Below are 15,796 nucleotides of genomic sequence, written 5' to 3'. Positions count from 1 at the left end.
TGAATGGGCTGTGTCAGCCTTGCCGCATCGCAGCTGCTAGGGTAGCTTAGTAAACAGGGGGATACATTTGAATGATGTTTGATTATATATATTTTTTTAAATTTATAATTTGATTTTCTTTTTGTTTTACATATATGTTAGACCCCTGAAACAGGCAATCACTGAAACACGGGTTGTGTCAGGTCTCTTTTATCAATAAACTACTGGAACCATGCCTGTTTCCTCAACAATGAAATGGGCTCTAGGAAGGCTGTCATGTAAGCTTTTTTTTTTTCTCTCTCCCCTGCCCTCCCCTCCATGTCCAGCGATTCTCTCCTGTACTGTCCTCCCATCCCATCCATCAATTCTCCTCTGCCTTGCCCTCTCCTCCCTTCCTCCCTCCCTCCCTCCCTCCCCTCGATGTCCCATGATTCTCTCCTCCCTTCAATTTGCACCTAAACATTCTCTGGCTGGCTGGCGCTGGCTTCCGTTCCGTTCGTAACATCCCTCCTGATGTCAGCTCGCCTCCAGTGTTCCCTTCCCTCTCACTGTTCTGCCCTCTGACATCATTACGTCTTGACGCGAGGGCGGGACAGTGATGGAGGCTGGCTGACGTCAGGAGATGTTACGAACCCAGGCAGCCAGACATGGAACGTTGGAGGTACAAATTATTATATAGGATATTGCTTTCTCACTGATGAATGTCTCTGCATTATGGTCTCCTTAATCTGGGGCCAACCACACTCGTTTTTGTGGCTTCTCATCTGTGTTACTGTTTTCCCCTCTGCTCTATTCATTTCAGGTTAAACCAACCAGCCATCACAAACACATTGCCACCTTCTCTTGCAGTCTATAGCATCTTACATTTATGCTCCTGTTTACGAAGCCTTGCGCTAATCTCGACGTAGCCCATTCACTTTGAATTAGTTGTGTGGGTATTGCCATGCGGCAGCTGCTAGCACAGCTTAGTAAACAGGGGGGGGGATTAGATTGTTGATGCTTCAACAGCTACGTTTCAAGTTTATTCTACATTTGATATACTATCTGTTAGTGGACTTTTCAGGTCATGCGCTAAATGGTAAGATGTCCATAGGAATATAATGGGCATCTTATCATTTAGCAGGTGCTAATCGTTAGCTTGCACTAAATCTGTTAGTGCACCTTAGTAAAAGGAACCTTTAGTTAGTTACTGAGGAATCGCACACTATGCTGGATTTTTTTTTTTAACTGAAATTAATGATTAATAGTACCAGTAATATCACCAGTACATGCTATGGCAAATAATACTTGTTATTGACCCCTTGTTACCACAGTATTGCAGGTAGTTACAATTTATTGTGCTTTTATGTTATAAACTGCAATTGTAGTAACTTTCAGTAGAGTTCATATTTTCCCAAGCAAATTTTACTTCTGCTCTAAATCCTTGTTCTTTGTAGCTGAAAAAAAAAAAAAATAAGAAAAAGATCTGCATTCATTTGAACTGTGCAATACGTTTTCTAAAATATTCAAGCAGCAGAAATTCGATGATGGCAGAATCTTTTTGATCGATGCATCACCTTTTCTCTTACATGACCATTTCTGCTTTCAGTTTTAGCTGGAATGTCCATATGTTCCTTCTCAAGAACTTAAGTACCAGTAAACAGAAGAGCTAACTTGGAAAATGCCGTCTGAGATGTGCCTCAGGTAACACACTGTGCATTGATTTTGAGCAATACAGTCCTTTTTTTAGCCTGCAGGTCTCTGAGTCATAGGGCAGTTTATCAAGGTGGGCATAAATTAAGGACATCTTTTACTGGACTTCTTCAAGATGTAACATTAACCCCCCCCCCCCTCCCTGTTTACTAAAGCTTAGCTCCAGTTATCTGCAGCAGGGCCCATTTTATTCCTATGGGCCCTGCTGCAGATAACTCGAGCTAAGCTTTAGTAAACAACCCCATAAAAGACATATGTGTTCCTATTGTTGTTGCCTATTAGTTTTCCTCTACAGATCTGAAGATGTATCATATTCATTAACTATTTTGGCCTACTAATTAAAGGCCTTCCCTCCTAAAGCGTGGTAAGATTTGGCCTTACTATGGGTTAATGGCCAAATTGAATGTATGGTAACTACAAAGCCTCCACGTTAACTGCTGGGGACATTCCCAACATTTTGTAATTCAGGTAATAGAAAAGCTCTATACCATATGTTAACTGAATGGCAGATAATGTGATGCAGTTAGATTTGCCTGTTCCACTGGTATTAACCATGATGCATTTTTTTGCTGCATTAATAGATAATATACAGTATCTTACTATCCATTAACTGTAAGGTACAGTCCCCACCCATTGCTCTCCTTTTCTGTGTTAGCATGGAAATTGTGTGTTTATAAGCTAAGTTATCATGTTATTTGTTAGTTCATGTTAACTGCTATCTAAACAACTATTGTGTCTTAGTAAATATACTTTTAAGGGGGGTAGTTATTAATGTGCTTTGTGGAAATATCACACATTATTTGCCCATTAATGCATGATAAATGGCAGTAACATGTGTTATATTACCCTTACGCATGCTAATTTAGGTTACCAAGGGATATATTATAATGAGGTGCAAAGCTAACAAGTGTATGCAAAACACTTCACTGTTATGTAAATTGAGTAATGAAACTTGTGGTGAACATTGCATTATTACTGGAAAAATAATCCCAAAGAGCCCCCATTCATCTCAAAGATTCCTCACCCTTCTATAGGCCCCACCTCCTGGCATACTTGTCCAGATGTTACTGATGTCTAGTGGTGTCTCGGCCAGGAACGATTCTTAGTCACTCCTGCTTTTGCTGGTGTTGGATTCAAAATGGTGTTTGCGACACTTACTAGTAGTCTCTTAGTACTACTGCTACAGGCCAAGCTGCAATATAAGGGTCATATCCTTGTTATCTGACAAGTTGATCAAGTTCTTGTTTTACCTCTCATTGTTCTTTTGGATTTATGTAAAAGAATAATTCCACTAAGACTACATGTGTGGGATTGGCCTCTTTTATATCTACCCTAAAGTACAGACCACATGCTGGTTCAGTTTTCCAGTGCACTGACAGGGTTTAATGTGCACAATAATTTATAACAAGTATAAAAACATTTCAGAATGAGCTCTTGAATTAGAATGATAGCCAAAATGCTATAAAACAGAAGACAATAATATTTCCGACAAACTCCAATGTAAAATCTGAAATGTCAGCTCATTCAGTTTGTCAGTTTATCTTATAATACTAGGTCACATACAGACAGACAACTCTCTACATTAAATATTCTTGTTTTAATTTGTACAGGAATCCTAAATTACTGTTTACAAAGCCGTGCTATTGCCAGCACATCCCATTCACTTTGAATGGGCTGTGTCGGCATTGCCGCATGGTAGCTGCTAGCGTGGCTTAGTATATTGGGGGGGGGGGGGGTAAGAGTGTGTAGATCATGACTTCTCCAGTCTGTCCTGGTGTCCTCATACCAGGATATCTACAGTAATACAGTAAATTTTCACATACTGGGTCTTTAATATGTAGAAATTTATCTCATGCATTTGTAACCCCTTGTTATATTGGGAGCTATGAGTAAAACCCTGGGTGGGAGGAGCCCACCAGAAAAGTCATGAGTCCATCTGGCACTTGAGAGTAATCTGATTTGTGGAATCTTGGTGTGGGGTGGAGCTGGATATTAATATATAAGGGAAGTAAAGATTGTAGAATTTGTCCTTGGTAGCCTGTGTTTAAGAATTCTATACCCCCGCCAAGCGACCCGGTGGAGAGAAAGAGGGGTACCTACTGAGCCAATCCTTATAAGAGTGGGATCAGGGTCATTGCTGTCAATCTCCTTAGCCAACAGACAAGCCAACCTGAGGGCTGAGATTGGGGAGTCTCACCGCAAACCGGGCTCAAGGGTAGGACGCTGTCTGCCCGTGGCTGGTGATTTCTTTCAGGGTAGACCCCTGAAAGGCTGGGACAGTGAGTGCTGGATCCAAATCTCTGATGGCAGTGGTGTTACATTGGAGAAATTGACTGTGGGATGTCATCTGGCTACAGGTCAGGCTTAAAGGGTTTTGCTTACATCCATAACCCAGGAAGGAATAGTTATCTGCTCTTGTGACTTTGTAAAACCAAGCCTGTGTTACCATCATAACTGTGTGCTGAGGACTTTCATGACAATCGTTACCGAGTTCTAATTTGGAGTGGAGGAGTGGCCTAGTGGTTAGAGCACTGGTCTTGCAATCCAGAGCTGGCCGGTTCAAATCCCACTGCTGCTCCTTGTGATCTTCGGCAAGTCACTTAACCCTCCATTGCCTCAGGTACAAACTTAGATTGTGAGCCCTCCTGGGACAGAGAAATATCCAGTGTACCTGAATGTAACTCACCTTGAGCTACTACTGAAAAAGGTGTGAGTAAAATCTAAATAAATAAAGTTCAGTTAATTTTCTTGACTCTCCTGACTACCATGTGGTTTCTGGGTTGGAAGCGGAGGGAACCTGAAGTGAATAGTGCACATCTAGTCTCTCGAACCCCAAGGTCAGCTCTTGGAGAAAAGCTAGAGAGCCTAACCCGGCTAAGGGAGTCTTTCACTAAAGCTTAGCTCAAGTTATCTGCAGCAGGACCCATGTTATTCTTGTGGGCCCTGTTGCAGTTAACTCAAACTAAGCTTTAGTAAAAGACGCCCCTTATTGAGAGGAGCGGGTTACACATTTTCATTGTGGTTATTCTGAGAACCCACCTGACTATGCAGTTTCCAGGAGATGTTTTGGGAAGCTCCACTTTGGCTATATTTAGGTAAAACCTAGGTCTGGCTCCACTTGCCCTGATGACATGGAACTATTTGTTGACCCTATGCCAATGTCCTTTTTATGAGAGATACCAGGGAAGCAGTAATGCAGTTTTATCCTTGAGTACCTGGAGATGAACCTTGCTTTATTGATGGAATCCTTTGCTCCTTTGGTGTTTGCAGTATTCAAGAAATGTTAACAGGTCAGAGGCCTTGCCAGTCAAAGTCACATAAAGATGCTGTCCTGGCAGCTCTGAACCAGCAGAGGAATGATGGCATACTCTGTGATGTCACGTTAGTTGCTGAGGAACAAAAATTTCATGCCCACAAAGCAGTCCTAGCAGCATGTAGTGACTATTTTCGGGTAAGTTCAATTCACTTTTATATCTTCATTATATTGCAAAAGCTGTAATATGTTTGGTTACCTAGAGAACAGTTACAATAACTTAATATGATATGCAGTATTATAATTATTGTAAAGGTGAGGCGGGAGTGTGTTTTGCAGTCAACATCTAAAGTTGTTCATGAAACACTTTATTTAAAACGTTTATGGCCTTATTTTCAAAAGTGCGTTCCCCATGCCTTTTTAAATAGCAAATTTATAATTATTATTTAAATCCATACCTGTGGGTTCTTGAGTCTCTTTAGGCTTTCAATGTTAGGTTTTCCACCCAACTTTTTGGCATTAGACATCTAACTGCTGCCTGGGTTGGAGAAGGGTGTTCTAGCTCTACCTATCAACTGGCATCATGAAAGGGAGAATCAAAACATAGCTCAGATGCCTTTTCAAGGCTTTTCATCATGGACTCTTGAAATATTTTGGCTCTATTTGCTTCGTTTTCCACCTCCCATATCCAGTTCTGGAATCTCCAAAGGTGCTGCCTTCTCAGGGGCTACAGATGGTTTTAGAGGCAGAAGCCAAAACAAGGAGGTCAGTCTGGCTTTCTTGCAAGATGGCGTGCTGTGCTTTCATTAGAATATGCCCTTTCATTTTTTCCCATACTTCATAGTTCATTTTTATTTGATATATTGCCAATCAAATTCAAATATCCAAGAGGATAAAAAGGGGGGAGGGCAGAGAGGGAGGAGACACAGCAGGTGGCATAAATTACATAATAATTTTTAATAAAATACAGAAAAATATTTACTGTACCTAAATGTACACCACCTAGATAGCTTTCGAGCTTGCAGGCAGTATATAAAAAGTATTATTATTATTAATAATAACAATAATAATAATAATATAGGAGCCCTTTTACTAAGCTGTGATAGGCGCTAACACATGCCTAACAGCAAAAAATGAAGTACTGAGGAAACGCTGCAGTGTCATGGTAATTTGAGTGTTTCCTAGCTATACGCTAAACAATTTTTTGTATTTAGTTTTGAGGGTGTGTGTCAGTGGTGGAGAGTGGATGTTCCTGTGCTAACTAGTTAGTGCATCTACATTACTGTGCACGAAGGGCTAGATTCTATATGTGGTGCCTGAAAAATCCACAACGAATAAATTTCTGCCTAAGCTGTCATCACGCTTATCACCCGGGGGGGGGACCGATGTCGCCTCAGCTTGTCCTGGACGATTCTGAGGCTCAACTCCAACACGCCTGGCTTGGTGAGGTTCTTTTTAATAACTCAAAGATATGTCCATTTCAAAATACAAATAGTTTACAGTGATTGCAATGCCGCTAGTTCCCCTAAAGCAGGCCCCCAAAATACAGCTTCTCACTTATGGCTCAGTATAGACTTTCTGGATCTAGAGCCAGGAGTCACTGACTCCTCTCTAGGCACTGCCTAGGGCAGCCCTAGCGAGCAACAAAACCCACCTTACTTCAGTCTCCTGTGTCTAATTTGCTTTTCTTGCATCTGTTATACAATCACTATAAGGGGCACAGGGGACCTTTGTAGTTGCATTTCAGTCTTTAGTAATTGAAGTAAGCCCCCCATGGGCCCAGAGTTCATTGATTCCCACAGAATACAGTTCTTCTGGAGATTAAGTTTTTTTTAATACAGTTCACTGTATCTAGCTCAAGCCTGTTTTCCTTCACCTTTTATATATACAGAGGTTGACGGGACCCCCTCCCTTACTACCAGCCTCAAACACCTGGATTCCACCCACATGGGTCAGGTTTGAGCAGTTCAGCACAAATACTAGCTTCAGGCATCACTTCTGTAGTGAGCTTCACCCTGACTCCCCTTTTCTGTTATCAATCACCCTTCCACTTCTCACCCAAGCTAGAAAATAGGGCTGTTATAAACCCTTTTAGCCTTTTCCCTTGTACCTTGGCCAGTGCAGAGATATCCATAGGTTCAGCGTTAGCTGCGTCTCCCCCTTGGGACAACTCCTCAACTCCTGCTACCGGCTGCCAGTCCATCAGCTCCTATCCTTCTGTGCCCCCCAGCTTTCCCAAATCCTCCTGATTAGCCTCCCTAAACCAGTCCCCTCCCTCCTCCCCAGGAGTCTGGGACCTGTAGTTCTTGCTCTCCCTCCTAATGGGATCTAGGGTTCTATCCAGAGGCTCTTGGGAACTGTAGGCTTCCTCAGTCACAGATGAAATAAGCCGCTTGTATCCCTAAGGAGGGGGGCGGGCTATCTACCACAGGGAAACTGGGATTTGTAGTTCTTTAATTTTTCAGGGTAAAACTTTCCCTTCCTGCTCCTTTCCCTACAACTTCCCCACCTATTTCCCCAGGATCCTCACAGGCGCCTAGAATTAGGCACGGTATATAGAATATACTTAGTTGACATCTCAGCATCCAATTTAGGTGCAGAAGGGCATATTCTAAAACAGTGTGTGCAAATTTTGGAATGCTCACGAAATGCCCATTTACCTGCCCATAACCATACCCCTTTTTGGCTCCGTGCATTAGAATTTAGGCACTGTGCGTTACAGAATAACCTTAGTGAGTTATGTGCATAAATTGTAATTATTGCCAATTGGTGCTCATTATTGCTTGTTAAGTGCTGTTAAAAACGCTGATTGACTTGTTAAGCTAATTAAGTTATGCACGTTGTTATAGAATATGCTTGGATTTCTGAACGGGACTCTAGGCGCAATGTATAGAATCTCAGAGTAAGTGCTTAGTACACAGATAACATAGAAGCCCTTACCACTTACAAAATAGGTGTTGGTAAATGCTCTTGTGGTAATTTTAAAATATGGCCACACACTAATGGTAACAACAAAAGGGCAATTCTATAAACTGGCACCTAGGCTTTAGAATAATAGCACCTATGCATTTTATTGGCACCACAAATTGGCATTTTATACCTAAGAATCCAAATCTGAAGCAAAATGAAGTGTCTAATTATCGACCAGTGGCCTCCATTTCTCTTTTAAATAAAGTAATGGAGGATCTGGTTACTCAGCAATTGATGAAGTTTCTAGATGATCACAATATACTTACATAATAACATAAGAGCAGCCATTCTGGGTGAGACCAATGGTCCATCTAGCCCAGTATCCTGTTTTCAAAACAGTGGCCAAGCCAGGTCACGAGTATCTGACAGAAACCCAAATCATAGCAACACTCCATACTACAAATCCCAGGGCAAGCAGTTGCTTCTCATGTCTGTCTCAATAGCAGACTTTGGACTTTTCCTCCAGGAATTTGTCCAAACCTTTTTTTTAAACCCAGATACACTAACCGCTGTCACCACATCCTCTGGCAAAGAGTTCCAGAGCTTAACTATTTGCTGAGTGAAAAAATATTTCCTCCTATTTGAATTAAAAGTATTTCCATGTAACTTCCTCAAGTGTCCCCTAGTCTTTGTACTTTTGGAAGGAGTAAAAAATCAATTTACTTCTATATGTTCTACACCACTCAGAATTTTGTAGACCTCAATCATATCTCCCCTCATCCGTCTCTTTTCCAGGCTGAAGAGCCCTAACCTCTGAAGCCTTTCCTCATACAAGAGGAGTTTCATCCCCTTTATCATTTTCATCACTCTTCTTTGAACCTTTTCTAATTCCGCTATATCTTTTTTGAGATACATTGACCAGAACTGAACGCACCATGGAGTGATACAAAGGCATTATAGTACTTTCAGTCATATTCACCATCCCTTTCCTAATAATTCCTAGCATCCAGTTTGCTTTTTTTGGCCGCCGCTGCACACTGAGCAGAAGATTTCAGCGTACTATCTGCAACGACACCCAGATCGTTTTCTTCAGTGCTGACCCCCCAGGTGGACCCTAGCATCAGGTAACTATGATTCAGATTATTCTTTCCAATGTGCATCACCTTGCATTTGTCCACATTAAATTTCATCTGCCATTTGGATACCTAGTCTTCCAATTTCCTAAGGTCTTCCTGCAGTATTTCACAGTCTGCATGTGTTTTAACAACCTTGAATAGTTTTGTATCATCTGCAAATTTGATCACCTCACTCGTTGTTCCAATTTCCATATCATTGATAAATATGTTAAATATCACCAGTCCCAGTACAGATCCCTGTGGTACTCCACTGTTCACCCTCCTCCACTGAGAGAAATTACCATTTAACCCTACCTTTTGTTTTCTGTCCAATAACCAATTCCTAATCCACATCAGAACCTTGCCTCCTATCCCATGACTCTTTATTTTCTCAGGAGTCTCTCATGAGGAATTTTATCAATAGCTTTCTGAAAATCTAGCTACACTACATCACCTGGCTCACCTTTATCCACATGTTTATTTACGCCTTCAAAGAAATGGAGCAAATCGGTGAGGCAAGACTTCCCTCGCCTGAGCCCATGCTGACTTTGTCCTATTAAACTATGTTTTGTCTACGTGTTCTGTAATTTTATTCTTTATAATAGTTTCCACAATTTTGCCTGACACTGGTGTCAGGCTTACTGATCTATAATTTCCTGGATCACCCCTAGAACCCTTTTTAAAAATCGGCATTACATTGGTCACCCTCCAATCTGGTACTACAGATGATTTTAACAACAAGTTACATATTACTAACAGCAGATCAGCAGTTTCTTTGAGTACCCTTGGATGTATGCCATCCGATACAAGGTGATTTGCTGCTCTTTAATTTGTCAATTTGGCTCAATATATCTTCCAGGTTCACCAAGATTGGAATGCATCTGGACTGGGCTTCCAAGATGGTATTTTTGAATACTGTCCATGCCTGATTTAGAGGGGCATAATCGAATGCGAACGCCCATCTCCATGGGCGTCTATCTCCGAGAACGGGTACGTGAAGGGGCGGGACAAACTGTATTTTCGAAAAAAATGGGCGTCCATCTTTTTTCCAATAATACGGTTTGTGCCAGCCAAATGCATCGGATTTGTATGGATTTGAGCTAGGCGGTTTCATTTTTCAGCGATAATGGAAACCAAAGGCACCCAGCTCAAAAACGACCAAATCCAAGGCATTGGGTTGTGGGAGGGGCCAGGATTCGTAGTGCACTGGTCCCCCTGACATGCCAGGACACCACCCGGGCACCCTAGGGGGCACTTGTAACAATAAAAAAAAACAAAGCAAACTACTTCTGAAGTCCATAGCTCCCTTCCCTTGGGTGCTGAGCCCCCCAAATACCCACCAAAACCCACTCCCCACAATTCTACATCATTACCATAGCACTTATGGCTGAAGGGGGGCACCTAGATGTGGGTTTTGGGGGTGGTTTGGAGCGCTTACATTTACCACCACAAGTGAAACAGGTAGGGGGGGGGGGGGGCATGGGTCCACCTGGGTGAAGTCCACTGCACCTACTAACAACTGCTCCAGGGACCTGCATACTGCTGTGATGGAGCTGGGTATGACATTTGAGGCTGGCATACAGGCTGGAAAAAAAAAGTTTTTAAAGTTGTTTTTTTTTGGGTGGGAGGGGGTTAGTGACCACTGGGGGAGTCAGGGGTGGTCATCCCCGATTCCCTCCAGTGGTCATCTGGTCATTTAGGACACTTTTTTGGAACTTGTTCGTGAAAAAAAAGGGTCCAAAAAAGTGACCCAAATTCGCGCTAAAAACGCCTTTCTTTTTTCGATTATCGGCTGAGGACGCTCATCTCTCCTCGGCCGATAAACACGCCCCAGTCCCGCCTTCACCACGCCTCCGACACGCCCCTGTCAACTTTGGCCGTTTCCGCAACGGAGTGCAGTTGAAGACGCCCAAAATCAGCTTTCGATTATACCGATTTGGGCACCCGTGCGAAAAAGATGCCCATCTCCTGATTTGGGTCCCTTTTTGGACGCCTTTGACTTTTGATTATGAGGCGGTTAGTGTCCTAACCTTTGCATCTAATCCTTTTAGTTTCTTTTTAACCATTTTCCTCATTTTATTATAGTCGCCCTTTCAAAAATTAAATGCAGCCACAGTAGATATCTTTTGTAGGTTAATTCCAGATAATAGCTCAGACTTGATCATATTATGATCACTGTTTCCCAGGGGACCCAACACCACCACCTCTTGCACTATGCCCTGCACGCCACCAAGGACCAGATCCAAAACGGCTCCACCTCTTGCCGGTTTTTCTAATGTTATGTTTCTTTGCAAGATTGCTTAATTGCAAGAACATTTGAGCAAAAATATCAAATAATTGCTCTTGTAATAACATGGAGTTACAATAGCCTATTTTAAAGAAGAATATTTTTAAAGTTCATATAAATGTATAATACATGTAAACCCATGCCTTTGAAACCCTTTGTTCTTATATGTGATTGATAATTATGCTACACAGTAAGATAGGTACACAATTTTCAGATTTTCAGGAAGCACAGGTACTTTTTACCCATGGGTTTTCCACCATTTCTCAAAGAAAAATGAATACCACGTATCTGCTTTTTCTACAAATAGCATTTTCATATCTTCCGTCATACCTTTCTGGCAAAATTCTATCATGCACTTTTCCTCCCCTGACCTAAGGATGCCCCCAGGAATTCCGAACCTCAATGCAGCTAAATATACATGTATTATGAAAAAATACACAAGCTGTAGGTTTCAACAGCCGATTAACAGGTGTAGGTTGCTTTTTCCCATGTCAATGTCTTTGTAATTTGTCTTCACAGTTAATTACGACAACTAAAGAATAATAGGCTCATCTATTCTGCCCTGTTGAAAGGCTTCCTCTCTGGGTTTCTGTTACTTAGGGTAAATGAATTAGAGCCTGTTCTAAAATACATCTAGGAATGGACGTGTATGCACTGGTTATGTGCAGTGGGAGCATCCGTTTTACAAGCTTCAATGTGTTAATGATCAATAGGGTCAACACACAAACATAAACATGTATGTTGGTATTTCAGAACATACACATGTATGTGCTGGTACATATATGCATATCACACCATCCAATAACATTTGTCAGTGTTGCTTTGGGGGGGAGGGGGGGACAAAATATACTGGGGGGTTAAGAGGGTGACCAACCTTAAGCCCTCAAGTGGAGGAGTGGCCTAGTGGTTAGAGCACCAGTCTTGCAACCCAGAGGTGGCCAGTTCAAATCCCACTTCTGCTCCTTGTGATCTTGGGTAAGTCACTTAACCCTCCATTGCCTCAGGTACAAGCTTAGATTGTGAGCCCCCCTGGGACAGAGAAATAGCCAGTCTAGCTGAATGTAACTCACCTTGAGCTACTACTGAAAAAGGTGTGAGGAAAATCTAAATAAATATATGGAATGTTACTACTATTGAAGATTCTACATGAAATGGTGCCACTTTTTGAGATTCTGGAATGTTGCTACTATTTGAGATTCTAGATGGAATGTTGCTAGTGGAGGAGTGGCCTAGTGGTTAGAGCACCAGTCTTGTAATCCAGAGGTGGCCAGTTCAAATCCCACTGCTGCTCCTTGTGATCTTGGGCAAGTCACTTAACCTTTTATTGCCTCAGATACAAACTTAGATTGTGAGCCTTCCTGGGACAGAGAAATATCCAATGTAACTCACCCTTGAGCTAATACTGAAAAAGGTGTGAGCAAAATCTAAATAAATAAATAAAGTGGAGCACTGCACAAAATAAGCAACTTTGAATTTATTTATTTATTGCATTTGTATCCCACATTTTCCCACCTATTTGCAGGCTCAGTGTGGCTTACAGTATTCCGCTCTGGTTCTCGCCACAGCGGAGTAAAGATACAATTAATAATTACATAAGAACATGAGTAACGTAATGGGATAAAGCATTAGGTATAACGAGATAAAAAATGTAATAACAGTTGGCAGACATAAACATGCATTCTTCTTATGAAATGGGAAGTGTACACGTATATTTTCACCCTGCCCAAGTCCTCCCCATAACACACCCATTGTAATATGCATATATTTGTGATTTAGACTTGCATATCCTGGCTTTCTAAAAATCAGGATATACGAGATACACATATTTGAATGCCATATTTATGAATAGGGCTTCTAAAATGATTGCCTTAAAGTCAAGTTTTAGGAACTTGTCAAGAGTGACAACAAATTTAAAACTTACATTAGGAGCAATCAAACCTGAAGAACTGTGGCAGAGTCTTTGTATTTTTAAGGCCTTTTATCAGGCTGCTGTTGCATTAAAGGGTTCAAGCACAATGGAGTACTGCAGTATTTCAGTTTAACTTCAAAAGAAACTATTATCACCTTACTGAGACTCCAACCCAGTGGGTGTTTTTTTTTTCTTTTTCAGCAGAGAACAAAGGCAACCATCCCAGTTCATTTTATGCTTGGCAATTTTGTAATTTTTTAAAAACTTCTGTATATTTAAAACATTAAATCAAAATACAAAGCATCACCATATGCAACCATATTAATCTAATTTAATTGGAGTAGTGCACTTTGTTCACTGAAAAATAAAAGCTCTCTCTTTATTTAGCAAGCTAAAAGCAGATACTACATGCTTGGGGATTATCTCTCTGTGGGATGTTGTCATTTCATTTTTCGTTTTCCTGTTGTCCATTGTGTGCAAGCTTTTATGTTGTTCTTTATGGTCTTAAATCTTAGTCTGATTGCTATCCTAAGTATAAACACAGATGAAGGGCCTCAATTAAGGACATTTTGAACTTCAGACTTGCACAAGTGAATGTTCCTTCTTGCAGGATATTACTAAAAACATGCTATGTTGGCCATATAAGAAAATGCATAATAGCAGCATTGTACCTATATTGGACTACTGTCCAACATACTTTAGGCAAAGCACACAGCTTTTAGGGGGCTATTTTATAAGGCGCCACCTAGATTAGGTGCTAAGAACATGCATAAATGTCATAAGCACATTAATTGTATAAAAGTCACCAAAAATTATGTGTGCAATTTAATTGAATAATGAGCTAATTAGTGCCAATAATTAGCTTTTTAACAAGCAGTTATTGGCACTAATTAGATTTAATTGAAATGTACGTATGTTAATTTAGGTGCGAGATCTGCGTCAAAATTTTACATGTGAGTAAAAAAAAAGGGGCATGGAACTGGAAGGGTCAGGGTGGAAAGGGGCGTTCCTGGCATTTACACGCATTGTTATAGAATAAGGGGGAATACTCCTGAGGCAGGCATTTGTTGATTCCTGGTGTAACCTGAAGTTTGAATAAAGGTTGACTTTTGTATTTACCTTTGGAGTCTCCTCTTGGATTTGTTTTGGGAGGCTGGTTGACGTCCCTAGTTTGGAATGTTTGGATTTAATCTATTTTTGACCAACATGAACACCTAGTTGGAACAAGATGGAAGCAGAGAACTGAGCTTCTGGTTGCCCACCCTTGATAATCCCCCTCTAGGACAGCATCTATACCCAGAAAAAAAAAGGTAAAAGTACACTTATAAAGGTGCCACGAATCGTCACCTGAGCTCCAGGATGAATGTAATGATAGTGGGGGAGAGCGGAGCATGGCTACAGCTGGTGGGGAAGTGACCAGCGCAGAGGAAGAAGGAGCCATTGAAGGCAACTTTCCAGCAATGTGGGTGCTGAAGCAGCAGAGCGGCAAGTACCTATTATACACTGCTGGTGCGGAGAAAGGAAGAACTAGTAAGAGTGTGTGCACTTTCTGCCATAACTCAATTACAATTGTCCTGCAAATTGAAGGGACTCCCATTACTGAATTTACTTAAGTTGGGAGGGGGCCTAATTTGCATATTTCTTTCATTCTATTGAACTATCTATTGAAAAGACTTGTGGGAATTTTGCATTTTTGTTTCCTTTTGGGTAAGGACACTAAAGAGAACTCCAGGGAACTGCTGAGAGTCATAATAGTTCTTTTCATTTCCACTTCATCCTGAGTCTATGAGTAGCCAGGAAGACAGACCTGAAACCCCTGGTGAACCGTTATGCGATCACTCCTTTTGGACTGAATCATTGTCGCCAGGGTTGCGGTCTTCTCGCAATACTGGGCGGGTTTTCTGCGAGCAGCTGTGGAAAATTTTCGGCGGCTGCGGGGGTGCAGGTTTGGGCTTTTTTCCTGTGGCCGCTGTGCGCTTTTTTCCGGGGCTTCTATTGGACCAAATTGGTCCAATAGAAGCTTTTCAGGGGCGTGGTTGACATCAGGGGCGGGGTTAACGACGCCAGGGGTGATGTCAGGGGGAGTGGTTAATGATGTGGAAGGTGGGGTTGGTGACGTGAGGGGCGGGGTTGGTGACGTGGGAGGTGGGGTTTGACTTTGGGTGGGTTTAGGGCTGATTTTGGGCTGGGAAAATTTTTCCCATCTGGCAACCTTGGACTGAATAGCTCTGGATCCTTCAGAGCATAAGTGGTGGATAAGATTCCCATGGACTAAGAAAGCCTTCCAACTTAGAACCTACCTGTCCTCGGAGGAGCAGTGTGATAATATAAAGCTGAATAAGATATGAGGAACTGGTCTAAGTTACTGGGTTTTCAACAAGCTAATCTAGGTGTACAGTGAGAGGATAGTGAATCGCCACGTGAATAAAAGGCTTGGGAGAAGAGCCAGGCTTTCACCTGCTTCCTGAAGAAGAGGTAATCTTGATTCTCCGAGAAGCAGGCATAATATTCTCACATATTGGTGACGTGATTCGTGGAGCCTGGTGTGGATGCTGCCAAGTGCAATGTCACTTTAAATCTTTGAAGCAGTGCCTTCATTGCGCATGTGTGGGTGCCTTCTCGCCCGATGTGTGAGCATGGAACCAGCAGTA

The 15,796-nt window shown here is 41.8% G+C and overlaps 1 protein-coding gene across 1 annotated transcript in view; it reads left to right on the top strand.

Moving 5' to 3' along the window:
- The first annotated feature begins 1,580 nt into the window (after positions 1-1,580).
- KLHL32 (kelch like family member 32) overlaps positions 1,581-15,796 on the top strand; it is a 186,786-nt gene continuing 172,570 nt past the window's right edge. The window contains 2 exon segments of the mRNA XM_030195636.1: positions 1,581-1,662; positions 4,942-5,122. Coding sequence (XP_030051496.1) covers positions 1,640-1,662; positions 4,942-5,122 — 204 coding nt within the window. The 5' untranslated portion in view covers positions 1,581-1,639.

This window comes from Microcaecilia unicolor, chromosome 3 (genome assembly GCF_901765095.1).
Source record: "Microcaecilia unicolor chromosome 3, aMicUni1.1, whole genome shotgun sequence".
Lineage (NCBI taxonomy): Eukaryota > Metazoa > Chordata > Amphibia > Gymnophiona > Siphonopidae > Microcaecilia > Microcaecilia unicolor.
The sequence above is the reverse complement of the archived record's forward strand: the minus strand, read 5'-3'. Positions and strand labels throughout refer to the sequence as shown.